The 26,667-nt window shown below is 41.0% G+C and overlaps 1 protein-coding gene across 1 annotated transcript in view; it reads right to left on the reverse strand.

Moving 5' to 3' along the window:
- Positions 1-26,667, reverse strand: part of FCHSD2 (FCH and double SH3 domains 2) — a 122,703-nt gene that overhangs the window by 36,461 nt on the left and 59,575 nt on the right. The window contains exons 4-8 of the mRNA XM_057368141.1: positions 24,607-24,683; positions 23,330-23,474; positions 20,383-20,516; positions 19,445-19,499; positions 18,940-19,068 (exon numbers count right to left, since the gene is read on the reverse strand). Of these exons, the coding sequence (XP_057224124.1) occupies positions 18,940-19,068; positions 19,445-19,499; positions 20,383-20,516; positions 23,330-23,474; positions 24,607-24,683 (540 nt within the window). The remainder of the gene's footprint in view (positions 1-18,939; positions 19,069-19,444; positions 19,500-20,382; positions 20,517-23,329; positions 23,475-24,606; positions 24,684-26,667) is intronic.

The following is a 26,667-nucleotide window of genomic DNA, read 5'->3' on the forward strand; positions in this document are numbered from 1 at the left end:
GCACAGCTTTGTTGGGCTCACCCTGCACTGCACAGCTGCTTCAGAAAGCTCAGTCCAGCACCAGGATCTGAACATGCCCTGTGCTTTCACCCCTGAGCCCTCGGTGTCACACAAGCCCTGGAGTCACATGCCATCCCGGGGCACTCATTTTCACATCAAATACAGGCAGCCCCAACAGCAGCTCAGCCCTGTGCTCACAGAGAATACAAATGATGGATAAAATTGCCAAGACCACTGGTGCTCTCCCTGGGGGACCATGGGAAGCCTGAAACTCCCCCAAAGCAGAATTGCCGATTTTTATCTGCTCCCAAAGCTTTCCAGCCCAAACACCAGGGCTGGAGTGCAACTCTGCTAAGAAATGTAAATAAATAATTTCAATTTGGCAAAGCAATTCTGAATGCTCAGTTTGCAAAGCAGATGTGATTTTTTTTCATCCCACAATGCCATAAATGAGTRTTTCCGAGCTTCCTATCAAACCCAAATGTTGTTTTTATGTCAAACCCCACGCGAGGGGTTCATGTCATTACATTTAAGTCTCAAGTGCCAAGATCTACATTGGGTTTTGACACTCTGGGCGCTTTGTAGAGCCAGTGGAGAGAAGTTGGTACTTGTGTGCTGTGATTGATCCCTCTCCAAGATAGATGGCTAAAATAGGTCAGCTGAAAGGCAGGATGCCAAGGGCCTATTCCTCTTCACTGACCGTAAATAGTGCCCCCACAATTAGCTCAGACAGACACGTCAGGCACACACAGCCCAGCCCCACACGTGTTTATTCCCTCCAATTATCCTCCACGGAGCGCTGGCAATTCATTCGTGTCCAGCTGCATTCTGCAGTTTAAGCAATATTAAAAGAGAAAAAAAAGAGGGAGAAATATTAACTTCATTATTTCCCCCCTCCTCCTGCAATGACCACAGCTCTGCTGAGATGCCAGAAATCCCCTCAGTGTGATACGGAGATAAAAAAGAGAGATAGAGAAGAAAGAACATCAAAGCAAAGTGTGGCAAAACATTAGGGAGCACATGGCTCTGTCAGTGTGTGAGAACTGCATTACAGACGGGCTCCTTTCATTAATTAAAAGCAGTTTCAATATGATGAAGTTCTTAAATACCGATGAGAGCTGCCAGAACTGAAGTTCTGAAAGTCACTGCAATATCACACAGGCAGAGCTGAGAAAGCAGCTCCAACACAGGCTAAAAACCTCCTCGTGGCACAGAAAAGGTGACATCCCATCAGCCACAGGATCAGAGAGCTGGTTGGTTCCAGATATTCAATAATAAAGGATTTCTCAGTTCTAYAAAATGGTAATTATTACATCGAGCTGGATGTGTTCATATTAAAACAAAAGGCTTGACTTGCTGAACTGTGTGATATAAATTAACATTCACGTGGGGTTTTATCAGCTGAATCTCATTCAATGACAAACACTCTGACCCAAATCACTGAACATCACAGGTTTTGAAAGAAAAAGTCTTTTCAAAATTTCTCATCACACAACTTGAAGGGGAAACTGGAAAAAAAAAATCAAAAAACCCAACACCCATTATTCCTCTACAATGGCTTTTGTTCTCTTTCTGACTCTCCAGAGAGCACTAAATCACTTACTGTATTACAATCCCACTGAAAAACCTGTCTTTTTGTCAACTTCAAAAGGAAATCAAGGTTTTTTTTAAAAAAAAACAAATCTGGCATCAAACCCAAGATAATACGAAGTTAAGTAGCACAAAATTACAATTTCCAAGGATAGAAAAAAGTCAGTGTTTATTCAGAAATCATTTCTTTATAGCAGAATTGCCTTCCTAAAGGTGCAAAACTACTTCCCCCTGTGTCCAAGCTTGAGAAATTAAAGGCTGGAATTAGGGCTGAGAAGAACTGAGCCTGTTAACAAAGGCAATGCACACACAAGCAAAGAAAAGCCTATTTCTACAAGAAATCCTATCCATTAACTCAAACCAATAAAATTACATACAGAGGGAATGGGACAACAACATTGTTCTGATTTCAACACCCAAGTTTCATGCATAACTTCACAGAGTTTTTCCCAGAAACAAAACTTCAGTCCCAGCTCAAGTTATCATTTTCAGGAGTTTTTTTTTTTTTGTTTCAAGATATGACACCAAACATTTTGGGAAGCTGGATGTGTTGGCTTTAATCATTCTATATTCTATGAAAATTCCCTCAAAAGCAGMTATGTAAATGAAAGTATTTCAGCAATCATTAGGACATTTGGTTGCCTTTGGGAGGTTATTACTCATTTAAAATAACCCACAATGTAGAACAGACCCTGTGTTCAATTTCCATCTTCATTTCTGTGACTTTGAGGGCTCTTCACTAAAACATTCACAGGTCTCAGCCACACTCCATTTAAAAATTACCATTTCACCTTCTTGGAGAAGACAGAGAACAAGCTAAACTACCCTGTTTCTTTTAAATTTATTTTAAAAGCAAACAGAAAATTAGAATGGAAACTATCTGGCCCACACATAACACAGACCAGAAGTGTGAAAAGCCACTGAGGTGAGTTTTCCCTATCATCCCCTTTATTTCTGAAATATTCCTGGTATTCTGCTCATGTTTGTCGTGCACAGAAACTCCTACAAGCTGTGCTGAAACTCTGGGTAATAATACAGTTTAAACTCAGGTGATCAGAAGCACCAAAATCGGTGCCAGGTTAAAAACCCCACAATTAAAGACACACTTGCGAAGCTCTGTAGGTTTCACTGACTAATTCACACCAGTCTCATCTGAATCATCACTGCCTAGAAATAATTTGCTATTTCCAAACACACATTTCTATTTTTGTGCATTTTATAACCCCACCCTTGAGATAAGAAACCATCGTGATCAGACTGGGGATGGTAGAATGAGATGATCTTCAAGGTCCCTTCCAACCCAAACCATGCCAAGGCTCTGTGAAATTAAAGTTTTCATTTCAAAATATCCATCCTTTCCTGAGCTGATGTAACCAACCATTTTTGTGGGCTGATTTTGCCATTGAAATCCTTGGCAAAAGCTCCCTGAACTGCCACCGCTCAGCCGGAAACAATAGAACTGATGTGGAAGGCGAGGAATTTCCTCACATGGGTGGAGGGAACAGCACAGAATGAGAGCTGACCCTCCCCTGCCTGGGCTGCAGCCTGGAAACAGAAAGATAAGGGAAAGAAATGAACTGAACAAAAATCATTGTGTTTGTGGAGTGATAACTTTTCTATGCACTCAATAGGATTGCATCCTGGTAATGTGACTTATTTTCCTGTTCAGGAATCAAACCTCCAGATGAAAAGGGAGATCAGTATCATGGATTCCACCCTCTGCTTTATATTTATATTAAAGTAATTTTATATATTAATGCATTTCTATTAAAATGAAAATGAAATTATTTTACCACCCTATTCTCATTTGCTTTAAACCCCCTGTTTTATCCATCYCAGATCTGCTTTGCTTTGAAAACCACTTGGAATCCATTAAGAACAGCGACTTGAGTTTTCATCCTTTATTTTCTGTAATATTACTCAAGACTTTTCCTTACCATTAAAAAACCAACAATCTGAATTACAGAACAAACATGCTGCGTGAAGCTTTTTGAGTGTTTGTGCTCAAAACTCGTGCCTCTGATCCACTAAATAAACAGAGTGATCTCATGGATGGTACAGTCTAGGAATTTTCAGCTGAATGGTTTTGGTAAACAACATTCCACTGAAGATTTTAATTTTTATATGTCAGAAAAGATAAAATTAATGTAAAAAGGAAAGGCTGGGGTACAGACAACACTAATTTGTTAACAAGTGTTCCTAGAATTAAGGTATCAACTTCCATCTTTCTACAGTGTAAAGGGAAGCCTCTGTATTTTAGCCCAAACAGAGCAACAAATCTCCTTTTATCWGACAGTGAAGGATAAAACATTTTAAAAACTCATAAAAAACTCAGAACAAAGTCAAGRGCCTGGATCAGTGGGATTTGCCAAACTCAGCACAATTCAGATCAGTGAAATGTAACAGCACTTCCCAAGGACGTGAGGACAGGAAGGCAGACAGGTCAGGAAAACCCATAATTTCTGGGTAACAGCTCCMTTCCACAGTGATTTTCCTTTAAAAATGCTGATTCCTGCCATCAATTTCTCCTAATGCAGAAGAAAAGCTGCTTATTCTTCCTTTTCAACTCTTCCAYCCCTGCAGCATTTGTCACTGCTGAAATCCCTTCCTCTCCATCAAGACCCCCCRACATAAAAGTAAATCAGGGCTGTGTTTGTCAACAAAACATGACATCTGTATCTAAATTCCCAACAAGCCCCAGATCAAAGCCCCAGCAGTGTCCCTGAACAACCAGCCTGGAGCTACGTGGATGTGCTGGCATTCCCAGAGATCCCAGAGGAACAACTGCACCGTGTCTGCACCCATCACACGTTTGAAGGGTGAGGTCTGACTTCTAAATGACAGAGCTGCTGCCCAGCCTGCCCTTTGCGGGCTTCTCTTCAGAAAAATTCCCATTTCTCTGCTAAGTTGTGCAAACAGAAAGCTGCTAARGAAAGCTGAGGGCAAAACCCAACCCTGCTCCCTGGATCAAAAAGCAGGYGCTGGATTTCCTCAGCCTACAGGGAGAAAGGAGCACCTAGGTTTCAGCTCTGTAAAATCAGGATTTCAGGTCAACAGGAGAACAGCCAGAGTCTGCATYCAAAGCAAAGCAGGGCTAATCCAAAGCCACAAAATTATCTGTATCCCAGGATAATTATCAGTCCCAGGACTGATGAGTCTGTTTTAGTGAGGTGCAGATCCAACTCACTCTTGGAAGTATCAATACCCAGCTCTGTCWGGGAATATCTGAAATTCAGGGAGACTGCATCCAGACCCAGAGCCTTCAGCACAGGAAGGACACRGACCTGTTACAGCAGGTCCAGAGGAGGCCATGAAGATGCCAACGGGTCTGAGTGAAGAAGGGTTTAAGAGTTCCTACAACAACAACATCCTCTTGAGCTTGTGCTCCTTCTTGCATTTCCACAGAAAGTAATTTTAAGGATTTTTTGTGACTGCATCACTGTCCTGTTGCTGTCAGGCCAATCAATTTCTCCTGCTTCTTTTTGTTCTTGTCCTTAAATCCACAYCCTGCATGACCGTGTGTTACTCAGGAGTGCGTTTGTACAAGCCAGATCCCAACAGGGAAGCACAAGACACTCCAGTGACATGGCCACCCTGCTGAAGAGCAGAGAAACCTCAAAAACTGGCAATAAATCAGCAGCCCAAGAGGCAGAAAGGCAATAAGATGAAACAAGCTGTAAGACATCAAGTGCCTCTTTAAACCAGYCAGGCTTGGTGAAGCTCAGGGTTCCCTCTTCTCCCACAGCCTGGAGAAGGAGCTCTCACCACAGCAAGCAYGGGAACAATGAACACTGAAGACCAGAAGAGCCCCCAGTTCCTTTCAGCTGGGTGCCCAYGAACACACTCTGCACTTTCCCTTACCCCAGAGCTTTGTGTCTGCTGCTGTCAGGAGTTTGGGGCTTGTTTGCAAGTTCTTTGTTTGCTCTCATTAGTCACTTGATGATTGTTCTGCACATCATTTTGTTCCTTTACAATTTCGCCAGGGTCATTGTTTTTACTGACAAAACCTTTGTTGTTGGGGCGCTGGAGTCTCCTCTGAGCACAGAAAAATATGGAACGGCCACCAACAGATGCCTGCCACCCTCCCCCAGYCCAGGGAAAATGTCCCTTAAAACCAAGATTAATCAAAATTAATGACAATAACAAGATTTGCATCCACACATCTCATAGCAGTGCCTGTAGCTGTCAGATTTTAGGATGAGGGTCTGGTAGGTGAACACAGGCAGGGAAGGAAATCTCCTTTATAATTCCTTGTAATTCCCACAAGGCTGATGTACCCTGATGGAGACAGCATTAAATTAATTCTCCAGTGTTCAAGAGTAATTCCACTGAAATCCCTGAGAACACCCTGATGTGACATTGCCATAAACCAGCTCTTCAAATTCTACCATGCAAGGCTTAAAAAACCCTGGAAGATGAAAACAGATTCCAGGAATATCTGAAATAAAACATTCCCCAAAAGTATCATCTCYGAAGAGCTCTTGGACCTATTTTGCTTTTCTTGCACAGCTCTGMAATAAATCCAGAGGGGATTCTTCTTTTGACAGGATGGATCTCTAATAAACTGCATCTTTGCTTTAGTACTTCCTCATTCTTGGGGGAAAGAATGTTCTGGCTCAAATGCAACACTTGGAAGATGACTTTGTGGCAAAGCCATCACCATCGTTTTATCTTCACATCCAGAGAGTACAGAGAGCTCTATACTGCTCATGCCAGTAATAATTGACTTCCTTCATGCAGAAAAATGTGCTTTTAAATCCTTCAGTTCTTTGACACCATCTCTGCTCTTCAAGGATTCTTCTKCTGACCACAAGATCATCATCACGTTTGCAGAACAGCAGTGGGCTGGGTGCTCTGTCTGTATTATTTTCTTCTTCTTGTCCAGCAATAAATTATTTTGCTTCTCAGCTCAACAAATAGTTTGATATTTTGACRTGATTTGGAAGGAAAATTAAAGAAWTGCACTTTGCTCATGATGATTTTTAGCTCCTACAAGAGCAAATCACACACAGAGAAACTCTAAGAAAGCTCTGGGAATTCTTCCTTATGGAATTCCATTGTGCCAAAGGTGTGGATTTACCAGCACTCCATATGAGCTTTCATGCTGCAGGTGAATCATCCTGGACTCAGACTCAAGCTTGGATAAATCCAAGTATTTTCTGTATCACAACAACACAAACTAGGGGAGAGAAACCTTAAACTGACATGAATATGCACATGAAAATGCATTCTGCCCAAATCCCAGTGTTTCTTAATAAATATTTTCCTTAAACTATTTTCTTAAAACTATTTTCTTTAAATAATTAAGAAACAAGCATTTTCTTAAAAATGCACCCTTGACAGATAAAATGCATTTAAAAGGATAAAAAAATAAATAAATAATCAGACACTGAGCATAAACATTCTTYAGGAGCTTTTGTTCTCTCTTTTGCACCCTTTTAGGTTTTTAACCACCTATTTTGCTGGGTTTAGGCTTTAATTCAGTTGATTCAATCTCTGTATTATCATTTTAACAACAGGCAATTTTTTGTCCACTGTGATTTTCATTTACTCCTGATRAATCTCTTCTACAAAACCTTCTCTGCCCCAACACAGGCTGTTGTTTCCAAKGCTCCTTGGATTTATCACTTCCATCTGTTTGTATTCTCTGTGTGGCTTTGAAGTCACCTRTATTCAGTGAACAGGCTATTCTCTGCTCACAGAGTAGGTTCAGAGATGGAAATATCCCAATATTAAAAATGTCAATAATTTAATATATTCCCAAGCATTTCAGATCTTTATCATGCCAAAGAGACACCACCTGCAGCTTGATGCAGTCCTACAATGTAACACTGCTCTGTCTCATCCACAGCATGAACGGTCTTGTYGGGATAGTCAGAATATTCAGGCATTTTCCAACTCAAATTACAAATTAAATCAGATTTTATGTTAATATATGAAATAATTAAGCAACATGAAAAGTGCAGAGTACATCTCACATAGAGAGCCCCAYGTTCCTCAACAGGCACCCTACAAAACTCTGTCAGTCACACTAAAATATAAGGATCAAATCCAACAAAACTATTTTTAGGAATTTTTGTAATCTATACAAATGTGTTCTTAAAAGGAAAATGGCCCAGAGTCACAGCACTGTGATTATTGCAATAATTATGGACTTACAGAACAATGAAAGAAATTATCTCCCACAATAAAGGAAAAAAACACGGTGGGGTTAATGCCAAAGGTATGGCAGCTGCATTGCAGCAGAGAAGATTAATCWGGGTTTCCCAAACCCCACTTGGGAATTCCATGTGCCAATTATGGTTTATTACTTTTAGGAGTCCATTCTCAATTACCTYCAGGGGAATCACAGGAACCATTTATGCCTGCACTCCTTGTAAGCACCAGTGGGTGAGGACAAAGATCATTTGAGTCTGAAGTCTTAATGCATTTAAAATATTGTGAAAGGTTTTCCCCTTTTAAAGAGATTCCCCTCACCCCCATCCTAAAGTCTGGCACAGAATCCCCATTCCAAGCAGTATTCCTGAACAAGGATTGCTGGAATCAGCAGTCATGCCATTTTCTCCAGAAGCTGAGAGGATTTTATAATCTACTATTTGATAGGAGACAGTGATGGGGAACAAAAGTCAACACCAAAATGAAAAAAAAAATAGGATCTGGTGCKGTTAAATCTTTTAATTAAATCACTTCTGAAGTGTGGCCTGATTSGGAACACCTAAATATATTTTACTCTCCTGACAGTATTTGTCGAACATAACTGCATTAAAGTTAAGCTTCTTTTCAAACTTATTTCAGTCCTGTAGGATTAATGCTCAAACCTTTTTAAAAACCRCTTAATTTCCCAGTGCCACTGCTCAGAGGCCCTCCCGATACTGTGTGGGCAGAGCAGAGCCAGTGATTGCAATCACACAGGAGGAGCCATCCCAAGGATCTGGCAGGGCTGGGATTTCTGTGATACAAGGCWGTCTTTAGTGCTTAGTCTTTGCTATTAAATAAATTAAGCCTTTCTGCAAAGTTAATTCATTGAATGCTCCAACATCCCCTTTTAAATTAGAAATGGGGCTCCCAGACCCAGTCAGAGAAAAGGTCTGTGCTCAGAGGGAACATTGAGACACAGAATTCAGGGATTTGTATCTGAAGTCACACATGAATATCATAAAAATACACTACAATAACCCAGCTGAATGAACTGAATCCAACTGGATGAGCTGTCCAGTGAGAAGAGCAAAGCCTGACAGAAGTGGATCAGCTATTAAAAGYTGCTGAATTAATTGAGTATACACAGAGGCACAAACATTTGTGAGGATTTCACACAGAAAAAAGGTATTTTTCAGATCTGCCATATTCTCCTTAGCGTTTTCTTGGGATTCTGTTTATTTTTAAATTTATCTTTTATTAAATTGAATTRGCATCCATTTAATCATTATACCTTCAGTCTAATATAATAAACACTGTAAAATTTGATTAAGACAAGCAGTTAAAAAATTTGATTTCTAATACTCTTGAGCTTGAACTAGAAACCTGATTTCTACCCTTCTCCACACACYTGGTTTAACAGTTCAGTCAAAAGAAGCTTCCCCAAGGCACCCAAACAGCAGAGTTTTGTCACAACTCTTTCAAACAATTATTTTAAAATTTTCATTTTGAACAATTTTCAGCTCCCCATAACTTTTATATGAGATTAAAAGCCTGTAACCCAAACACTGAAACTTTCATGAAGTTTTAAAAATCCTCAAAAAGTTTTCAGGGAAAGGTGCTTTGGACAACACTAGTGCCAAGGGGGAAGGGAGCTGGGATGAACCAGTGCATGGAAAAGGTTCTTCTCATTATCCATGAGCAATGCTGGGAATACCAGAGAGACATTAATTCYTTTAATTAGCATTCCAGTCCTACAAGCTATTACCTCAGGGCTTTGACAATTTGTAAAACATTATAAAATAATACCCTTGTTCAGCTGAATGACACCATTCCAGCAAGTCAGTCAGAGGAATTACAGATCTGAGGAACCTCCTGGAAGGGATTATTTGTTTGGGAATATGGGAGAGGTCTATCCTGCCTGCAAAACTTTTCCAACAGAGATGACAACTCAAACAAATGGGAATTTTATTTGTGGGGATCAAACCTGCAGGTAGGGAGACAAATCACACTGGGGATTCCCRCTCCTCCTCTTCCCATGACTGAGCTTCTGGACCAGCTTTACAACCCATGATCTCCTTAGCAATTTGTAAAAGCCAAATAGGAATTTTCAGCTGCAGGAAGGGATTCCAAGGCAAGGAGGTTTTCTAAACCCAGAGCTCAAATAACCCTTGTCCACACAGGGAATGAGCAGCTCCTCACCTCCAGCCATTCCAAAGAACCTGCACTCCCACTGGAGGAGAGCTTTGGAAGCTGAAAGCATAAAGAATCCCTCAAACTCTGACAGCTGGGCCCTAGGAAACCCTCAAAGTTCTGTGAAAACTCTTCCAGGTTTGCCTCTCTTTCAGCAAGAAAATTGCAGATTAGAAACCATTTTTCCCGTAACTTTTTTTAGGATTTAATTAAACTTCCAATTCAGTGTGACATTTTCTATCTCACACTCATTGGCCTTGTGCTRTTTTGGGCTTTATCTCCTTGTTATAATTCTTCCACTGCTTTCATTARCGAAGTCACTCAGAAATGTTTTGTCCTGCCACTGACGACAAAGGATGAGTCACAGAACCCCAGGATGGTTTGGGTGGGAAGGGACCTCAAAAATCATCCCATTCCACCCCAGMCATGGCAGGGACATCTTCCACTGTCCCAGGCGGCTCCAAACACCRATGTCCAGCCTGGCCTTGGGCACTGYCARGGATCCAGGGGCAGCCACAGCTTCTCTGGGCACCCTGTGCCAGGGYSTCCCCACCCTCCCAGGGAACAATTCCTTCCCMATATTCCATCCATYCCTGMCCTCTGGCASTGGGAAGCCATTCTCTGTGTCCTGTCTCTCCATCCCTTGTCCCCAGTCCCTCTCCAGCTCTCCTGGAGCCCCTTTGGGCACTGAAGGGGCTCTCAGGTCTCCACATTTTCAATAACTCTTATTGTTTTATATTTCATTTACTCATTATCAGTTTAATCTCTCATTTAACAAGACAAAACCTGTGCACATAAATTCAATTTTCAGAATGACCCTGGACTTTTCCCCCAGTTTCAATGGAAWCTGGTATATTCCAGGTAACTGGGTAGCTACAAGTAGCAGCAGAAAAACATTCAGGAAAAAGTATCTTTCTCCTGCTTCTTCAAWTCTCGAAGTAAACTGGGAGTTGCTAAAAACAAAGCCCTCAAGCAAACAGAACACAGAGAAGGATGTCTGCCTCCATGAATCCCAGCTCAGGAATGCCGTGTGTTTCCAGTTCCAGCCTGGTGGCCCCACCTGCCTCCCAAATGGAGCACCCCAGGTGCTTCCTGAGCTGGGCCCTGCCTCCGGAGCAGCTCCACGGCTGCTGCCTGGCATACACAGAGAAATATTTTGGGAACTGCTCTCATTGTGTTACAATGTGGCTTTGAAACAAGATGGCAGTTTCATTTCCTGCTCAGAATGTGCGGGTTTATGACAGCTGACGAAAATACCTTGAAGCCCCATTCAAATCCTAAACAGTTTCAACATAAAATCTTTAAATGAAAAAAAAAAAAAAGTTTTAAGCTTTTCTGCTACCTTTCTCAACTAGATTTCTCCCAGATTCGTGTTAACTAACTCCCCCTAGTCCTAATCCTGGTGTCCTCTTTCTAGCAGGGGTTTGGAATGTTTTTTTTTCTTTTTGGCTTTCCAGTCATTTTCCTTGTTCTGCATTGAACTTAAGTCCCTGATTTCATCCTGACTATTCCCCTCTGCACCTTTGTGAGCCCCCACCTGCAGAGCTGCCCCAGCCCTGGGGCCAACAGCAGAAGGAGCTGGAGCTGCTGGAGAGAGACCAGAGGAGAACCCGGAGTTGCTCCAGGGATGGAGCCCTCTGCTCTGGAGCCAGGCTGGGAGAGCTGGGGGTGCTCACCTGGAGAAGGGAAGGATCCAGGGAGAGCTCAGAGCCCCTKGCAGGRYCTRAAGGGGYTCCAGGAGAGCTGGAGAGGGACTGGGGACAAGGGATGGAGGGACAGGACACGGGGGAACACTTTTCTCACGTCAGTATCTGTAAAATCATACTGGGCACTTTAATCATCAGCTCCTTTCTAAAGTGATTTCTGTGAAAACACCAAAGGAAATATCACTGAAAAATCAGCAGCATTATCAAGAAATAATTGATTTCACCATTAAAAAACGGTCACAGTTTTAAGATAATTAAGTTGTCCTGAGCTCCATATTAGACTTTGCCTTCACAACACACTCCCAGCCGTGGAGGAATGAACCCCTGAAATAAACGGGCTCCTTTGGGTCAAATGCTTCACCAAGGGATTGTGATTCAAACACGAGGTGGGACAAACTGACTGTCACCAGGCCAATGTGACCATTGCACTTTCTCATCTTCACAACAGAAATAGCTGTGACTCAGGCCCACTCCTGTGTCTCAAGGTCACATGAAAAGGCTGCATGGTGAGAAATGTGATTTTTCAGGGGGTGTGGTGGATTTGAAGCTGAAAATACATATTCTGTATAAGAAAAATTAAAAATATAAATGGAAATAAAAGAATTAGGGGGCAAAGAGCATGGTTAGATGGGATATTGGGAAAGAATTGTTCCCTGGAGGGTGGTGAGCACTGGCACAGGGTGCACAGAGAAGCTGTGGCTGCCCCTGGATCCCTCGCAGTGCCCAAGGCCAGGCTGGACATTGGGGCTGGGAGCACCCTGGGACAGTGGAAGGTGTCCCTGCCATGGCAGGGGTGGCACTGGGTGAGTTTTAGGATCCCTTCCCACCCACACCATTCCATGACTCTATGACATTTACATATCATGGCCAGATGTGGAAGTACCACTTCTTGTTAAAGCCAATGAATGAACCTCCCTTGATTATGATTTTACCAAAATTAGCAGCAGAAATTGTATTTTCACTGCAAACCCTCTTTTCACTTCCCTAGTAACTTTAACTTGCAGTCTGCTGGAATCCAAGTGCTCCAAACTGTTTTTAGCACATTCYCCATGCACTGTGAAGGAGCTGAAATTCTCTAAGGCCCTGCTCATGTGTGAACTGGCAATGACAGAGACAAACATTTAACAAAATGTTTGGAGAGCACAATTGTGCATTAATCATCCAATCATTCGTGTGGTGTAATTACACCACAACCTGGAATTCCTCTCCCCCAGGTTTTCTCTGCACATCAGCACAGCCCCATGTCCCTGGATGGGAAAACAGTGGGAAAACACCRTGGGACCAGGATCAGCTGTTGTGGAGCCTACAGTGGGCATCTTCTGGAACACTGGGACCATGTGCTGTCCCCTCTGTGGGAATGAACATGAGGAAGCCAAGCACACTCAGGAATTGCCTGGGAAGGAAAGCTCCTGTGCCCATTTGATGCTGGAGATAATGCCATCCATGGCTGGCTTCACTGGGGTTACAAAATATTTGTGGCTTGAAGCTGACAAGAACCGGAAGTGAAACAATAGTTCTTTCACTTGCACAAGCCCCTCAGCATTTTTAAGGGAGTTTTACAGGATCTTGAAAGAATTGGTAGCACTAAAATAATAAAAGAGATTTATAGAAGCACATGGAAATCTCTGGTGACTTCAGAATTACTTTATCTTAATGCTATTTTTCTCGTTGAGGGGCAGACTTTCCATTTTAAAAAAGGAATCCCCTGGGTGCTGCAAAATCATTCCAGAAAGTCTAGAACAATAACGTGGACGTAAATTGATTTCTCCCACTGATAATATTGGTTCTGCTTGTTCCAGAGCCTACAGAAATATGTGCTGATGCAAATGGCACCCTTTTATTTATACAGGACACAGCAGTGCTRGGATAACATTCCTGAGCCAATTTGAGACTTTCAGCTACTGTGTCAACTTATTTTCAATCGAGACAGAGCCACCAGGGGAAAGAACCCTTTGCCACACATATCCTATTTATTTCAGGGCATAAAGCAAATTATTAACTGAAAGCCACCAAGTCATCAATTTGGGGTCATTTTTACAAACACTGCCAGCTCCAGCTGAATCTCATTTGTGCAAGTCATGTTTGGAGCCTGCATTTACATTTGTTTTAAATGATCATTGAAAGTGCTTGGGAAAAGTGATGGATGACTATGCTGAAACCAGAGAAGTCAACAGAGCTTCACAAAAACTCCCAACCATTCCAGCAAATAAAAGCCAGGGCTCACCAGAACATGAAGGTTCCAGCACTGATGGGTCATGCAGTAACTCCAGTTAACAGCAGAAAAAAACTCCAGAAAGCAGAATGTAGGGAATGCCACGGAGAACCTTCTTACCAAAAAATGTTGTTTTAAGGAATGACAGAATAATTCAGATTTGAAAGGGAGATACTGGTTCAACCTCTGCACTCAGAGCAGGGTCAAATACATCAGGTTGCTCATTCCTGGGAAGTCAGCCAGATCTCTTCCTCTATCAGAATCCTGAAAACCAGGCAAGGATGTGGAAAAGCCACACTTCACCTGCAATTTCATAAATCAACCTCTCAAATTAAAAAAGCGTTGCTGGAACTTGTGTTGTTACTTCACCCACACCTGAGCAAAGGGCTGTTGCAGGGAAATGATGTAACAAAGTTTTTATTCAATCCTGCCGAATCATCGCAAGAACTCTGATCAAGAACAAGAGCCAAATTACACAACTCCACTTCCTCGTGTCAAGCAAACTGGAAAGTACAGAAAAAAACCCGAAAAGCAGCCTGATAATTACAACAGGATAAAAGAAACCACTGAAACCACAAAGACAAAGTACACCAGCTTTTGACACTGTTCTCCCTCAAACACCAAAGTCTACATGAGCCATGATATGGAATTATTTTTYTTTTAAGAGCTTAATTTAGAAATACCTGCTGCTACTACCTTACACAGAACTTTTCTGTGTTCATAAAAAATGCAGCACTACTTGTAACCAGTTCCTCAGCTCTGGCAGAGGTTGCCCAGAGAAGCTGTGGCTGTCCCAGACCTGGAATTGTTCCAGGCMAGGYTGGAGYGATTTGGRATGGTAGGAGATATCCCTGCCCRTGGCAGGGAGCTGGAACTGGATGGTCTTTAAGGTCCCTTGAATCCAAACCATTCTGTGATTTTGAAAGCTGAGTTTTTGCTCCCTCTTTCTTTCTCTCTTTAAATAATCTCAGAACTACTTAAAGTGTCCAGCACACCTGCCAGTTTCTTTTCATGTCAACATCTCTTCATCTTAAGTTTCTCCGTAAAGTCATTCTTTGAGGTGGCTCATGAGGGGAATTTACAGAATTAAGAGCAGAGCCTTAGAAAATTATGAGCTTTCTAAAAGGATGGGTATCAAAATAACCCTGAATTGACATCGTAGACTTCCTTCTGACCTCAGTTAAAAGTATAAAACCTAAACACCAGACAAGTTCTTTTTAAAACCGTTTGTGGACTGTACTTTCACACTCAGGTGATGGCAACTCTTCCTAAGCAGCTTGTCAGGAAATTGGCRAAGAATAAAACATTACCAAGCTTTATTTAGTCTGTGCTATGCGGGGTTTAATTTCACTACAGAGACTGAAATGGAGAGCTCAGGTCTGTGGCCTAAGTTTGTTATATCCTGATGTAAATTCTGGACGTAAAGACAGATAAAAAGAAAGGATTAAAATACATTCTAGATGGAGACCTAGAATGGCTTTGCTCCTTATGTAGCGGTGTAACTGGAAAACTAGGATGTAGAGTAGGAAAAATTGTTAATTCTATAAAAACACTGGAAGCATTTTGTATTTTCAAACATCCCTGTTTGGCTTTCACAGTTACAAACACAKCAGAGCCAATCACTTTTTCTTCTCTGCATAAAAATGTTGCAAAATAAAGCAACATATTCTAAACCACTGAAAATCAGMAGAAGCAGGGTGTACCAGGAACCCTGGCTATGAAAAGGTCCTTTTGTTGCCTGTGACAGAAAACGAAACAAGGCCACAAGGTGGGTTTGTGATTCATTTGTCACATTCCAGAGGCAGACACAAGGAACAAACCCAGCAGCAGCTTCCTCTTGGGAGCAGCCCAAGGTGGCTCAGCCCAGCACATGTCACACTTTCCCAACAGTTTGCAAACACCTCGTGCAGGCGTAAACCAACATTGTGGCTGCAAAACATCTCCACCCCTCCTTTCTCTTAACACTAGTGCAGCCTTTTATTGGATTTTGTTTAACTTTGTTGTTAAAAACCACTGAAGATCCATTGTCCCACCTGTCAGCAAGACAAGGTGTGCAAGAACTCTCCCTGTGTGCAGCACAACTCTCACAGGATGCCAGGAGCAACCTTTGATGCCCATATCTGTAACAAACACTCCATGGTTCTATTTTGTGCTGAGTAAGGCACCTTTTAGCCTACTGACATAAAAGCTAATTTAACACAAGGAAGAAACAGATGGGAAGAGGCAGCCAAATCAGCTGAGTTTTAACCCACTTTTTATCAGTGCAATCAAGTCAGTGTCAAAGCTGAGAGGAAAATTTCCTGTTTTGTAGGAAAGTGAGCACTGTCTGCACATGCAGATGGTYTGAGAGTGCAACGCCACAACTCCAACCCAAAGGCAGCAGCTGGATGCACATCATGGCCAGGGACTGCGTGGGCTCCAGCCAAGCCAACCCTGGCTTCAAACGAGCCAGAGGAACAGAACCCACACAGCACAACTCCAATCCTGGAAACAAGAACTCCATAAAATAAAAACCTATGGAGAAACTGTTYATGATGGATGCAAACAGAAGGAGTCTCTGAAACATTTATAAATGTTATACACAGTAATACAGCCAAGGATCAGCTGAAACATTTTCATGTGTTGGTTCCATCTCTAAATGTTTTATCATCTTTGGGTAACAAAAAAACAGGCAGTGGCTCCGAAATCTGAACAGTTTGAGGAGATACTTGATGTGATTGAGAAATGTGGAGAGYCCTGAGTTCAAAGATCAGCTCAAGGGCAGCCAAATGGGGAAACACTTACAGTGAACATATGGTACTGCAGGAATACCTAAGGACTTACTAATATTGAGATAAAAGGCACATTTTTAGAATATTAATCACAAGGCATTAGCAAAGACATTTAGTTTAGACACTCCAACTGCATTACAGCATGTAACATATTCTGGGTCACATGAAGACAACCTATTGAAACAAAAACMGTGCTGGAAGGGTGAAACCCCTCCCAAAATCCTCCCTTCCCAGTGATGTCACCTAAAGATCAGAAACATTYCAGAGATGTCTCCATTTCTTCATCCTTCACTTCATTTTCCAGTTCTAGCATATATCTCTCAAAAATGGTAATGGCTGTTCAGAGTTCTCAATCTCTAGGCAGTGATTTTTTTCCCAAAAAAAATAGTTTCTCTTTTTAACATTAATTTCATACGCTGTTTTCTGCCTGGTCAACCAAAACAGGCAAGATCTTGCTCCATTTCTCAGTCATTGTACATTTCCTTATACTGGATGATTCTTCACCTTCAAATGGTCTCCTCTCTCTCCAGCTCCTTCTCCATTTGTATTAAAWCATTCTGCTAAATAAAATAATCATTTTTTCTCTTCTTTATACAATGTGACTCCCCCATAAATTTCAGAAGGAGACAGGAGAAACCAGGACTTTGCCAACAAATCTCCTTCCATATTACAAGGTGCTGTTTCTATTGTATTCATTTATATATTTAAGCAGTGTCACACTTGAATTTACATCAAAGCTCCTGCATGAAGGAACTGGGAGCCCAGTGATGAATTATCCTCGATTTTCCTGAAAATTTTCCCTCTCTCTCCTAAAATCTCCAGCAGCCACTTCATTCTGGGGCCCTGCCTTTGACTTGCTCCAGATAATGACCCCGTTTTCAGGACATCTGGGTGTGTTCCCACGGAGTTTTGCTCATGACCAACAGTGCAAGAGACCCAAATTTACAGCTCTTCATTAAAAGCACACTTTTGTTCACCAGACAAAGAGATCCAACTGCTATAAATATCTGAGAGATGCAAAAAAATTAAACCCTGAGTGTTGTCCTTTGCTTCCAGAATAATTTGGCTGGATGAAAGCACTTAGGCTTTCAGTAAACCACGGTTATTTATATCAAAGAATAAATTGTAAGCTTTTTTCTGTATGGAAAAAAAGTTCAGCTTGAGAAAAGATTGAAAAAAAATATTGCCAGGGCTATTTGTTAATTTTAAAAAATGGTTTCAAACACCCTTTTTGTTTGTTTTGTTGTGAACATATTTGATTCACTTCTGGAATTGCTTCCAAGCAGAGTCAAGTGATGAGAGCCAACCACGCATGTCAGTATGGAATTATCTTATGCAAGCATCAATTAATAATTTTATCTCCACCACCACAAGGAAATGATWCTTTATAAGCATTTCCATGTACTAAACATTTAGTCAGCAACAAGTAYTCATGTTTCACTAACAAAACAGCACAACCACACACACACAGGGAAAAGTAGGAGGATTCCTTTGGTGCTTTCATTTTTTACCTCACTTACCTGCTTTTCACAACAATATTTCCCCCTCAAAATGAAAAGGAATGCTGACAATACAGGGATCTGTCAGAATTCTACGCTAGTTCTGCAACAAAGCAATTTAAAATGCAAATGACAGACTTCTAAGTCACCCTGCCTGGAAATAGTTTGTAAAGAGCAAATTAAAGTAAAGTTTTAAAATGTCAACATGTGAAATGCAAACAGACTAAGTGAGAATCAGCTGATTTTACAATTAATCTGTGACTCTTTAATTCAAAGACACAGGAATAGAGTACATTTAACTAATTCTAGGGTGGTATTTAAGCAAAAACAACCGTGAGCAATCAGATTTGAACTTTTTAAGTRTGTCATTTCCTCTGAGTTCAAGTATCTATTCCTGCCTTGACCTGGCACACTGCCACAGGTGAGAACAGGGATGCTGACTGCTGTTCCCTGAAATCCAGTTTGGAAACTGAGATATTTGACAATTTTAGCTCATTAATCACACCATAAAGAAGTTCTGTTCAGATAAAAAAAAATATGGAATATAGTACTAAAGAACTAAAAAATCTCCAGTTTCCTTTCAACAGGAAAATACAGGGCTTAGTTTGACAAACCTGATTCTTTCATCCAAGGGAGTTTTATCCACATGAGTTTTCACAACAGAAGTGAATTAAAAAATAAAGCTGACAGCTTAGTTTTGGGACCTGAAAGCTGGTTCCAAGTTTTTTTAGACACCACTGCAGGTTCTACAGGTCAATCCAGGACTCCATCCCCTCCCAGTGCTTCCCAGATTTTCCCAGCTCCCAACAATAGGCAAGAATCTGCCTCCTCACCTTCATGATGTTCACCAGGTCTGTCTGATAGTAGCGATCCTGGTGTGCATTGGCAGCTGCTAAAGTGAGGAGATAATCATTCCTGGCATGGATAGCCTTGGAATTGCACTCCGATCGGCGGGCTTTTAGCTGCAAGGAGTRAAAACAGAGCTCAGAACCAGAATCTGAAGGTCCAAACAAACATTAAATTAATTGTCTATGTATGTGATAATACAGTGAAAACTTCAGGGCATTCACAGCTTTAAAATTCTCCTAATGATGAGGGGATTTCTGGTGGATTTTCCTCTCCTGCAACTGCAATTTCACACGTGGTCTTCAAAGAACAATTGTAACTCTAATCAGAAAAAAACAATTCCTTGAATGTATTCCACATACAATTCGAGTGCTCCTAGCTCATCCCTCATCCTACCAATTTCCCTTCCAAGATGCCCCTCACCTCTGGATTCCAGCCAATTTGGGGCATTTGCCTCATGAATAAGCAGCAAAATCCAAGTTTTATACTCACCTTTACACTTGCTTTCTGCAAGCTTATTCTTGACTGAAAAAGACTAAGTTTGGACCTGGAACAGAAATGAACAGAAGAAATTAAATTATTGCTTTACACCATTTCTACAAAAGTGTTTTTTAATTGTCTGAAGGATGGTGGTTTAACAAGTAAATAAGAAAATAATGTCAATATCTGAATAATAGTGCACTATGAACCTGCTCCAAAATTCCCAAGCTCAAATTTTTRGTTGTTTTGTCTGTGTTTGTTTGTTTGCTTTCTTCAGGTATTACAAGTAATTTTATCAAAGTTCTTTTCATCATCMCTCAGCAAGTGAAAGACAGAAAAGATCTCTAATAAAACCATCATTTCTTCCCTGAGAGTGATTCTGAATAACTTTTGAAAACAAAAATTAAAGAAAAAAAAGAAAAAAGGGTGTGGCAAACTCCCATGAGACAGGCCAGACTTCAAGCCCAAAACATGTGTTACTTGTTTTCCTGGAAGGAAGGAAATCAYCCTTTCTAGGATATCAAGGAACAGGAAAAACCAAAAGCCTCAAAAATTTATCTTGAAAAATGAACAACAACGTCCTGTTGCCTCTCCCCCTCTAAATGGAGTAATACTAAATTTGAGATGTGTGGACAGAAAAGGAAGTCAGGAGGCTTTAATATCAAAAATTGCCTTTAATATCAGGAGGCTTTAATATCAAAGCTGACACTTTGTCCTTAGAAAATGCCAAATTAAAGCTGTTACTTGAACTTCCTTCCTAAAGAAACCAACACAAACAAGCTCTAATTTCCTCAGGGTGTGCTTGAAATGGCTACAAAAATGAATATAAGCAAAAGGCAAAGCAARCCTGCCACAAGCTCGTCCAAAGCCAAATATCAAGCGCAAAACCTAATATAAATGTGCTTTTTGGGGCTGCAATTATTTCTACATATGCCATTATAAAAACATACTTGGCCTCAATATCAGCTTTCTCCCGCACCGCCTGAGCCATCTGTTCAGTCTCAAAATATTTCTTTTTGCCTTTAGCTAAATCTTTGACTGTCTCCTGTAATTCAGTCTGGATCCTTGTCAGCTGGTCCACGCACTGAAAAAAAGCATTCAGGAAACAAAATATTACTTTTTTTTTTTTTTTTATCCAAATAATATTATCTTTGTTTTACTGCTTTTTATGGCATTTTATAAGGAAGGATGCAGTCTTCAAGTCACTCCTGGTCAATTATTCATGCAGGTCTTTTAAAACTGATCAGCATATAAAACCTTCTCTCTTCTTTTCTTTCTGCTGCTGTTTAAACTGTTCAAAATCAATGACAACCCACAAATTAAACATAAAAGTTCTGAAAGCTCTGGATGAGGTAATYAGTTGAAGTAATCGGAATACAACTGGGAAAAATCCAAAGGCAATCTACTGGAAGTGATACCAAAAAAAAAAGATTAATCTTTCCTTCTTTAAAATTTAAAACATGAGGCAAAAGCTGCCACATAAAACACAGCACAGGAGGAAGAAAAATGATTATATTCAGCAATTCTTCAGACACCCTGGCAGCTTAAGAAAAACCCCAACAAAATGGGAAAGGATCTGTGCTAAGCAGGATCTAGGTAAGAAAACCAATGTGAATCATCAATGTCTAGAATTAAAACTCTCTTTAGAAGAGATTACTAAAGATTTTCTTTTACCCAAACTGGATTAAGTACCCAGGAGATTGATAGTGTGCTGGATTTCTATTTAATTACAGATATCACAGGCTGGATGTGGGCAGCAAAGGCTCCAGCAGTRCCCAGGAGTGAGCTCAAGGAAACCAATTTTCCTTTGAGACCTTCAAACACCACCCAAAGGTGCTTCCACCTCTTTTCTTATCATTGTAACACCCCTGCCTTCTCTCCGTGCAGGTGAACACCCCCAAAACAGCTCAGCTTCTTCATTACACTAATTACTAATGCATGCAGCCTCCTTCAGGAGCACTGCYGCTCTAATGAGCTGCTGGAACCCAACAGTGTAACATTAACTTCCCCCTGTTCTGCTGGTAAAAAGTACAAACCAGCCACCTGTAAAAAACCAACTTGCAGCCAACAGGAATGGCTCATCTTCTCACCACACAACTCTGCTCTTCCAGAAGCTGTCAAATTGTTATAAAGTACAGAAAAATCCAGGGAAATTCACACTGAAGGCATGTTTGATGTGAGCAGACCAATAAAGCGACAGGCTCCATAGGGTGCATTCCCTGCTTTGGGGAGTGGTGGAAGACAGGATTGGGATTTTGGAGACCTCTGTGTGCATGATTGAAAAATGAAAGGTAAAAAGTCTGTATTTAATGGATGGCTAACAAAGACTGAAAAGCCTGTGAGAAGAACATGGGTTTTGCAACATCAGTGGAGATTTTGATCCCTAAAATCTCCTGCCAGCATAAAAAAATTAAAACATCAAATAAACCTCATTGTTTAAAAGATCATTTTAGAAGAATTAAACAATCTTGGTTTGCATCCCTGTAGGATAAAAAATTGACAGGAACTGCATGCCCCTTTAGATGGGTATATTCCAGTGTAACATTACAAGTATTTTGCTGACTCTGAATTTGAGTTTTGATAAGCTTTTGTTGGATGGAGGTCAGAACAATKCTTTCTCTGTCCATTATTTATCTGTTTGGGAATTCAAAGGGAAGGATGAGAGATGCACTGTGTAAAACAATAAATTGGTTGTTCCATGTTGAAGGGAAAGCATATCACTGTTACAATATTAGAAGACTGTTCTGGTAATTGTAATGTTTTTGATCATTTATTGTTGTCCTGATTCAAAAGTACAGGAAAAAAGGAACTTCTATGATTCTCATAAATTTCAAGATCCCATTTCTACTGCTGACTCATAAACACTGAACTATCAACAACTGCAGAAAAATGATTATTTATAACCCAGCAAGAATGATACAAAATTGCCACAGCATTGTTTTGAAAATTTAATGAACATGAAATTCCTCAGGACAATAAAACAACATTAACCAAGTTCATTTTTCTCTCAAAAAATAAATACTGCACATGTTTCTAAGAGCTGTAGAATAATCTGTTCAGAATCTGAGASTTCACATTACCCGAACATTGATTTAAATTTGTAACCAAGTATTTCACAAAATACTACTCCAGAACACACATAACTGGGTAAGGTCTGGGTCTCTGTTGTCACTTTTAAACAAGCAAAGTTAAAACGTTCATTGTGTTGTTTTTTTTTGCCATTCAAGGGACACCTTCCACCATCCCAGGGTGCTCCAAGCCCCAGTGTCCAACCTGGCCTTGGACATTCCAGGGATCCAGGGGCTGCCACAGCTGCTCTGGGCACCCTGTGCCAGGGCCTCCCCACCCCCATAAATTACTTCCAAATGCACCAAGCAATTAAATGAGTATCCAGCTCACTGGAACRACACTATTTTCTCTGAAGGGATAATTACAGATAATTAAACAGATAATTAAAGAACCTTTTGGAACACATATTTGTGATACTGCTACAGGAGGTGGCTGGACAATCTCCACTCTCCATCCAGAAGATTGCTCGAGCAGCTCCTTCAGGTTTTGGAGGCAACTTTTCTTCAAATCAGAACCTAATTAACAAAAATCACTTGCAATTGCAACTGCAAACCCACTCAACAGAACTGCTACAGCACAATGTGAGATGTACTGAGATGCATTTGACCCACTGAGCAGCACATTTTTAAAAGCCTCATTTCCAAGCAGTTATAATTTGGAGTAACAGCTCAGAATTTTGATCCCTCTCTACCAAGCTGGATATGTACATACATAAGATGAAAAGTACATATATATTTTAGAAGTGCCACACAAAAAGATTCCTAACAAACATGTTTTTCCTCAACAAAAAATGACAGAAGTTTAAAGGAATTATTATAGCACAAATACCTTCTTCAGCTGCTGCTCCTTAAAGCACCGGACACTCCTGGCAGGTTCAGAAATTAAGTTTTTATAGTTCTCACAGATATTGAGTCGGGACTGGGCCACCTGCATGGTGCCTTCTAAAAGTGATTTCCAAACTGAGTACATGCTCCTAAAATAATGAAACACGGAGAAAGTGTGGGAAGGAAGAAAGGGAGGTCAGGTGTTCCACTGAAAGTTCAGATTCATACAATCTCCTGAATTGGATGAGACCCACACGGATCAGAATCCAGCTCCTGGGCTGGTTTGTGTAACAGCAGCACGTATTTTTCCAAGGAGTGCTTTGAAAAATACATCTAAAGCACAATCCTTGATGCTGACCTAGCAAATATCTCCACTTTTAACAAAAATTGTAAAGGAAGTTGTACCAAAAATAAAGATTTTTCCCACCTGTTCCTGTCTTGTGAATTCAACTTTTTGCCAAACATTCTGGGTTCAGCACTTTGTAATAGGGAGGGGTTTGGAGAAGACCTGTGGGCACTGTGGGATCTCGTGACATGGAAGGGAACAAACTGCAGGCAGGAGGGCCTTGGGTGCTATGGGAGTGTTTTATGTGCACTCGAGACTGAAATTCAGTTTATTTCTTCCTCAACACACAAATGGTGTGAGGGTGCTGAAAGTCCCAAACACAAATCTGTCAACCGTTTCTTCCTGTTTGAAACAAAGCTTGTCAGAACACGAAAAAGACATTAAAACAAAGTAGCTGAAAACTTATTCCAAATATTTAGGAGGTGCTGTTCAAAGGCTTTCAGCAACTAAGCTATTTCTGGTTTCATGTTTTATCCACCTTTCACGTTAATGAAATAAAGTTTTGTAAACAACTGTCTCTTGCTTTGCCTCCTCCCTGCTGCCAGATTTGATCTTCACAAAGAACAGTCTCTTAAAATGAAATCTGTTCCTGTTTTTTCATATGAAAAAATCCATACAATTACCCCTCTAACCTTAAAGCTATTTACTAAAATCTATATTCAGATACAAGCATTAATACTCAAACAGATGCAAATTACAGCTGTTGTCCTGTCAAGCTTTTTGTTTCTCCCCTCTTCCTAAATATTCAAGTCATAAACATCTATTTAAGACTAATCTCAGGAAAACAAAGCTTCTTTTTTAACTGGCAATGCTCTATTACAAAGGAAAAAAAAAACATTAACTACAGAAAAGCTGTTTTTCATTGTGAAGTAAAATAATGACACAAATTGAAATGATAAATACAGCTATTTTCAGATATCCAACTGGTAAATTACCTATAATCACTTCGTTCCTCAGCTCTAATTCCAAGCCAGTCCTTCTTTAAGTATTGGCTAGCCAGCTTCTGAATGCTCTGTTAAAAGAAAGGGAAAAATAAGTTTAAAAAAAAGGTAATTAAAATAACATTTCTGCTCTTATGTCAGACAAATGAAAACCTAAAGAAGCAAACAGTCGACAGTTCCTGCAAATGTACAGTRGCACAATCAGAGGTGGGACTGGTGGAAGGGAAAGGGCTGAACTTGGCCYAGTTGTGAGAACCCCAGATTTTATTTCAGTGGGTGAGGACAGGGGCTCCCAGAATGCAGGAAATATCTGCTCATTTACGAGCCCGAGCTGAAATGCCCAGCTTGGGGCATCCGAGGCTGCAGGAGCTCTGTTGCTCCCAGGAGGAGCCCATTACTCAGAGGATTACAACAGACAAGGGATTGACAAATGCACCTCATCTTTAATTATTAATGCTAATTGCGCCCTTCAGTCTCTGAGTTTCATTTTGCACGGCCTCAGAAAATCAATAACAACATTTTCATATTCAAGGTCAGAAARCAGTGGGATTTCATTTGTAACCACCCAGGGAAGGGGGCTGCACTACCCTGACCCCTCCTCTGGCTGCTGATCCCATTTTCCTCCCCGTATCCCCTTGGAATTGGATCCCACTCATTGGAAAACACTGTGGGAACCATGAAGTTGGCAGAGTCTATGGCAGCACTCCTGGGTTTGGGTTCCTGCAGGGGCACCACAGCCCCATGGAATGTTCCAGGCTGGGACAGAGGGGCTGGGAAAAGATCTGGGGCAGCCTCAGGGCAGGTTCAGTTTGGCTATTAGAGAAAATTCCTTCCCCATAAGGAAAAGGACAGAACAGCTGCCCAGGACAGTGGTGGAGATCCCATCCCTGAAGGGATTTRAAAGTCCTGAGGATGGGGCAGTGCTGGGGGAATGTCGGACCCCATGGCCTTGAAGATCCTTTCCAACCTGAACCACCCCACTGACTCTTCAAAAGAACCAGCACCACACAAACACCCTCCAGCTTTTGCAGGTTAGTCTGCACAGCAAAGAACTGGGACACCTGGGTGAAAATTCCCTTTCTAGCTGAGAATCAACCCCACAAGAGTAGTRTGGAAGAGCAATCCCAAGGAAGAGCCTGGGGTGAGACACCTCCGTATCTAACCCACTCAACAAGAGGGATGGCCCACTTTGATTTATTCATTTATTTGCAGTTTCCATACCATGTTTAAGATGCAACAACCCTTTAATCACTCCTAGAAAAAATATGAGAAGTAGCTCAAACAACACAAGATTTCATTCATGTCTCACCAGCCCACACGATAGTAAAAATTTATTACCAAGTCATGATCAATGTGTTCACATAGAAAAATTAAATGTTGCTAATAGATCATTAGCAGCAAAGTCCCAAAGTCCTGGTCCCTCTTTTTTTTTTTTTTTTAATGCACAAATTCCATTAGGTAGCTATTTAAAAAAAATCCCAAATAAAAGGAAAAATAATATTTCCTTTAACCCTGGCAGAGCAATTTGTGATGAGATTTGGAGCTTTGTGAGACACCTCCATCTGGTGCTATTTCTTCCATGTTTTCCACCCCTTCTGCCTCAGACTCCACTACAAGATCTGCCTCAAGATGCTGAACAGATATTCACAAGCACAAGAAAAAGCCCACTGGCAGCTGAGGACAAGCTGGGYCAAAATTAAAGATGCCAAAAAAAGTCACAAGAGGGATAAATAATACTATTTTTGCCCACAGAAATCCTATCACTGATGTCAGCAAATAAATGATAAACCCAGAAGGATTAACCATTTATTTCCAAACTGAACCAGCTGGGCACCAATACCACTCAAGAGGATAAAAGAATAACGGAAYATCTTTTGCATGTGGGAAGGGACCACAGGATCACGGACACCCCAACAATCCCCCCTGTGTCTGAAAGCATTGTCCAAATACTCCTTGAGCTCTGGCAACTATGAAAAAAATCCATCACCAGACCTCACCTCAAGTCCATTTATTGGTATTTTCTAATAAAGACAGTTGTGAGAGGTACTGGTGGGG

This window comes from Malurus melanocephalus, unplaced genomic scaffold (assembly GCF_030028575.1).
Source record: "Malurus melanocephalus ecotype Western Australia unplaced genomic scaffold, MMel_1.1 scaffold_89, whole genome shotgun sequence".
NCBI classification, from domain to species: Eukaryota; Metazoa; Chordata; class Aves; order Passeriformes; family Maluridae; genus Malurus; species Malurus melanocephalus.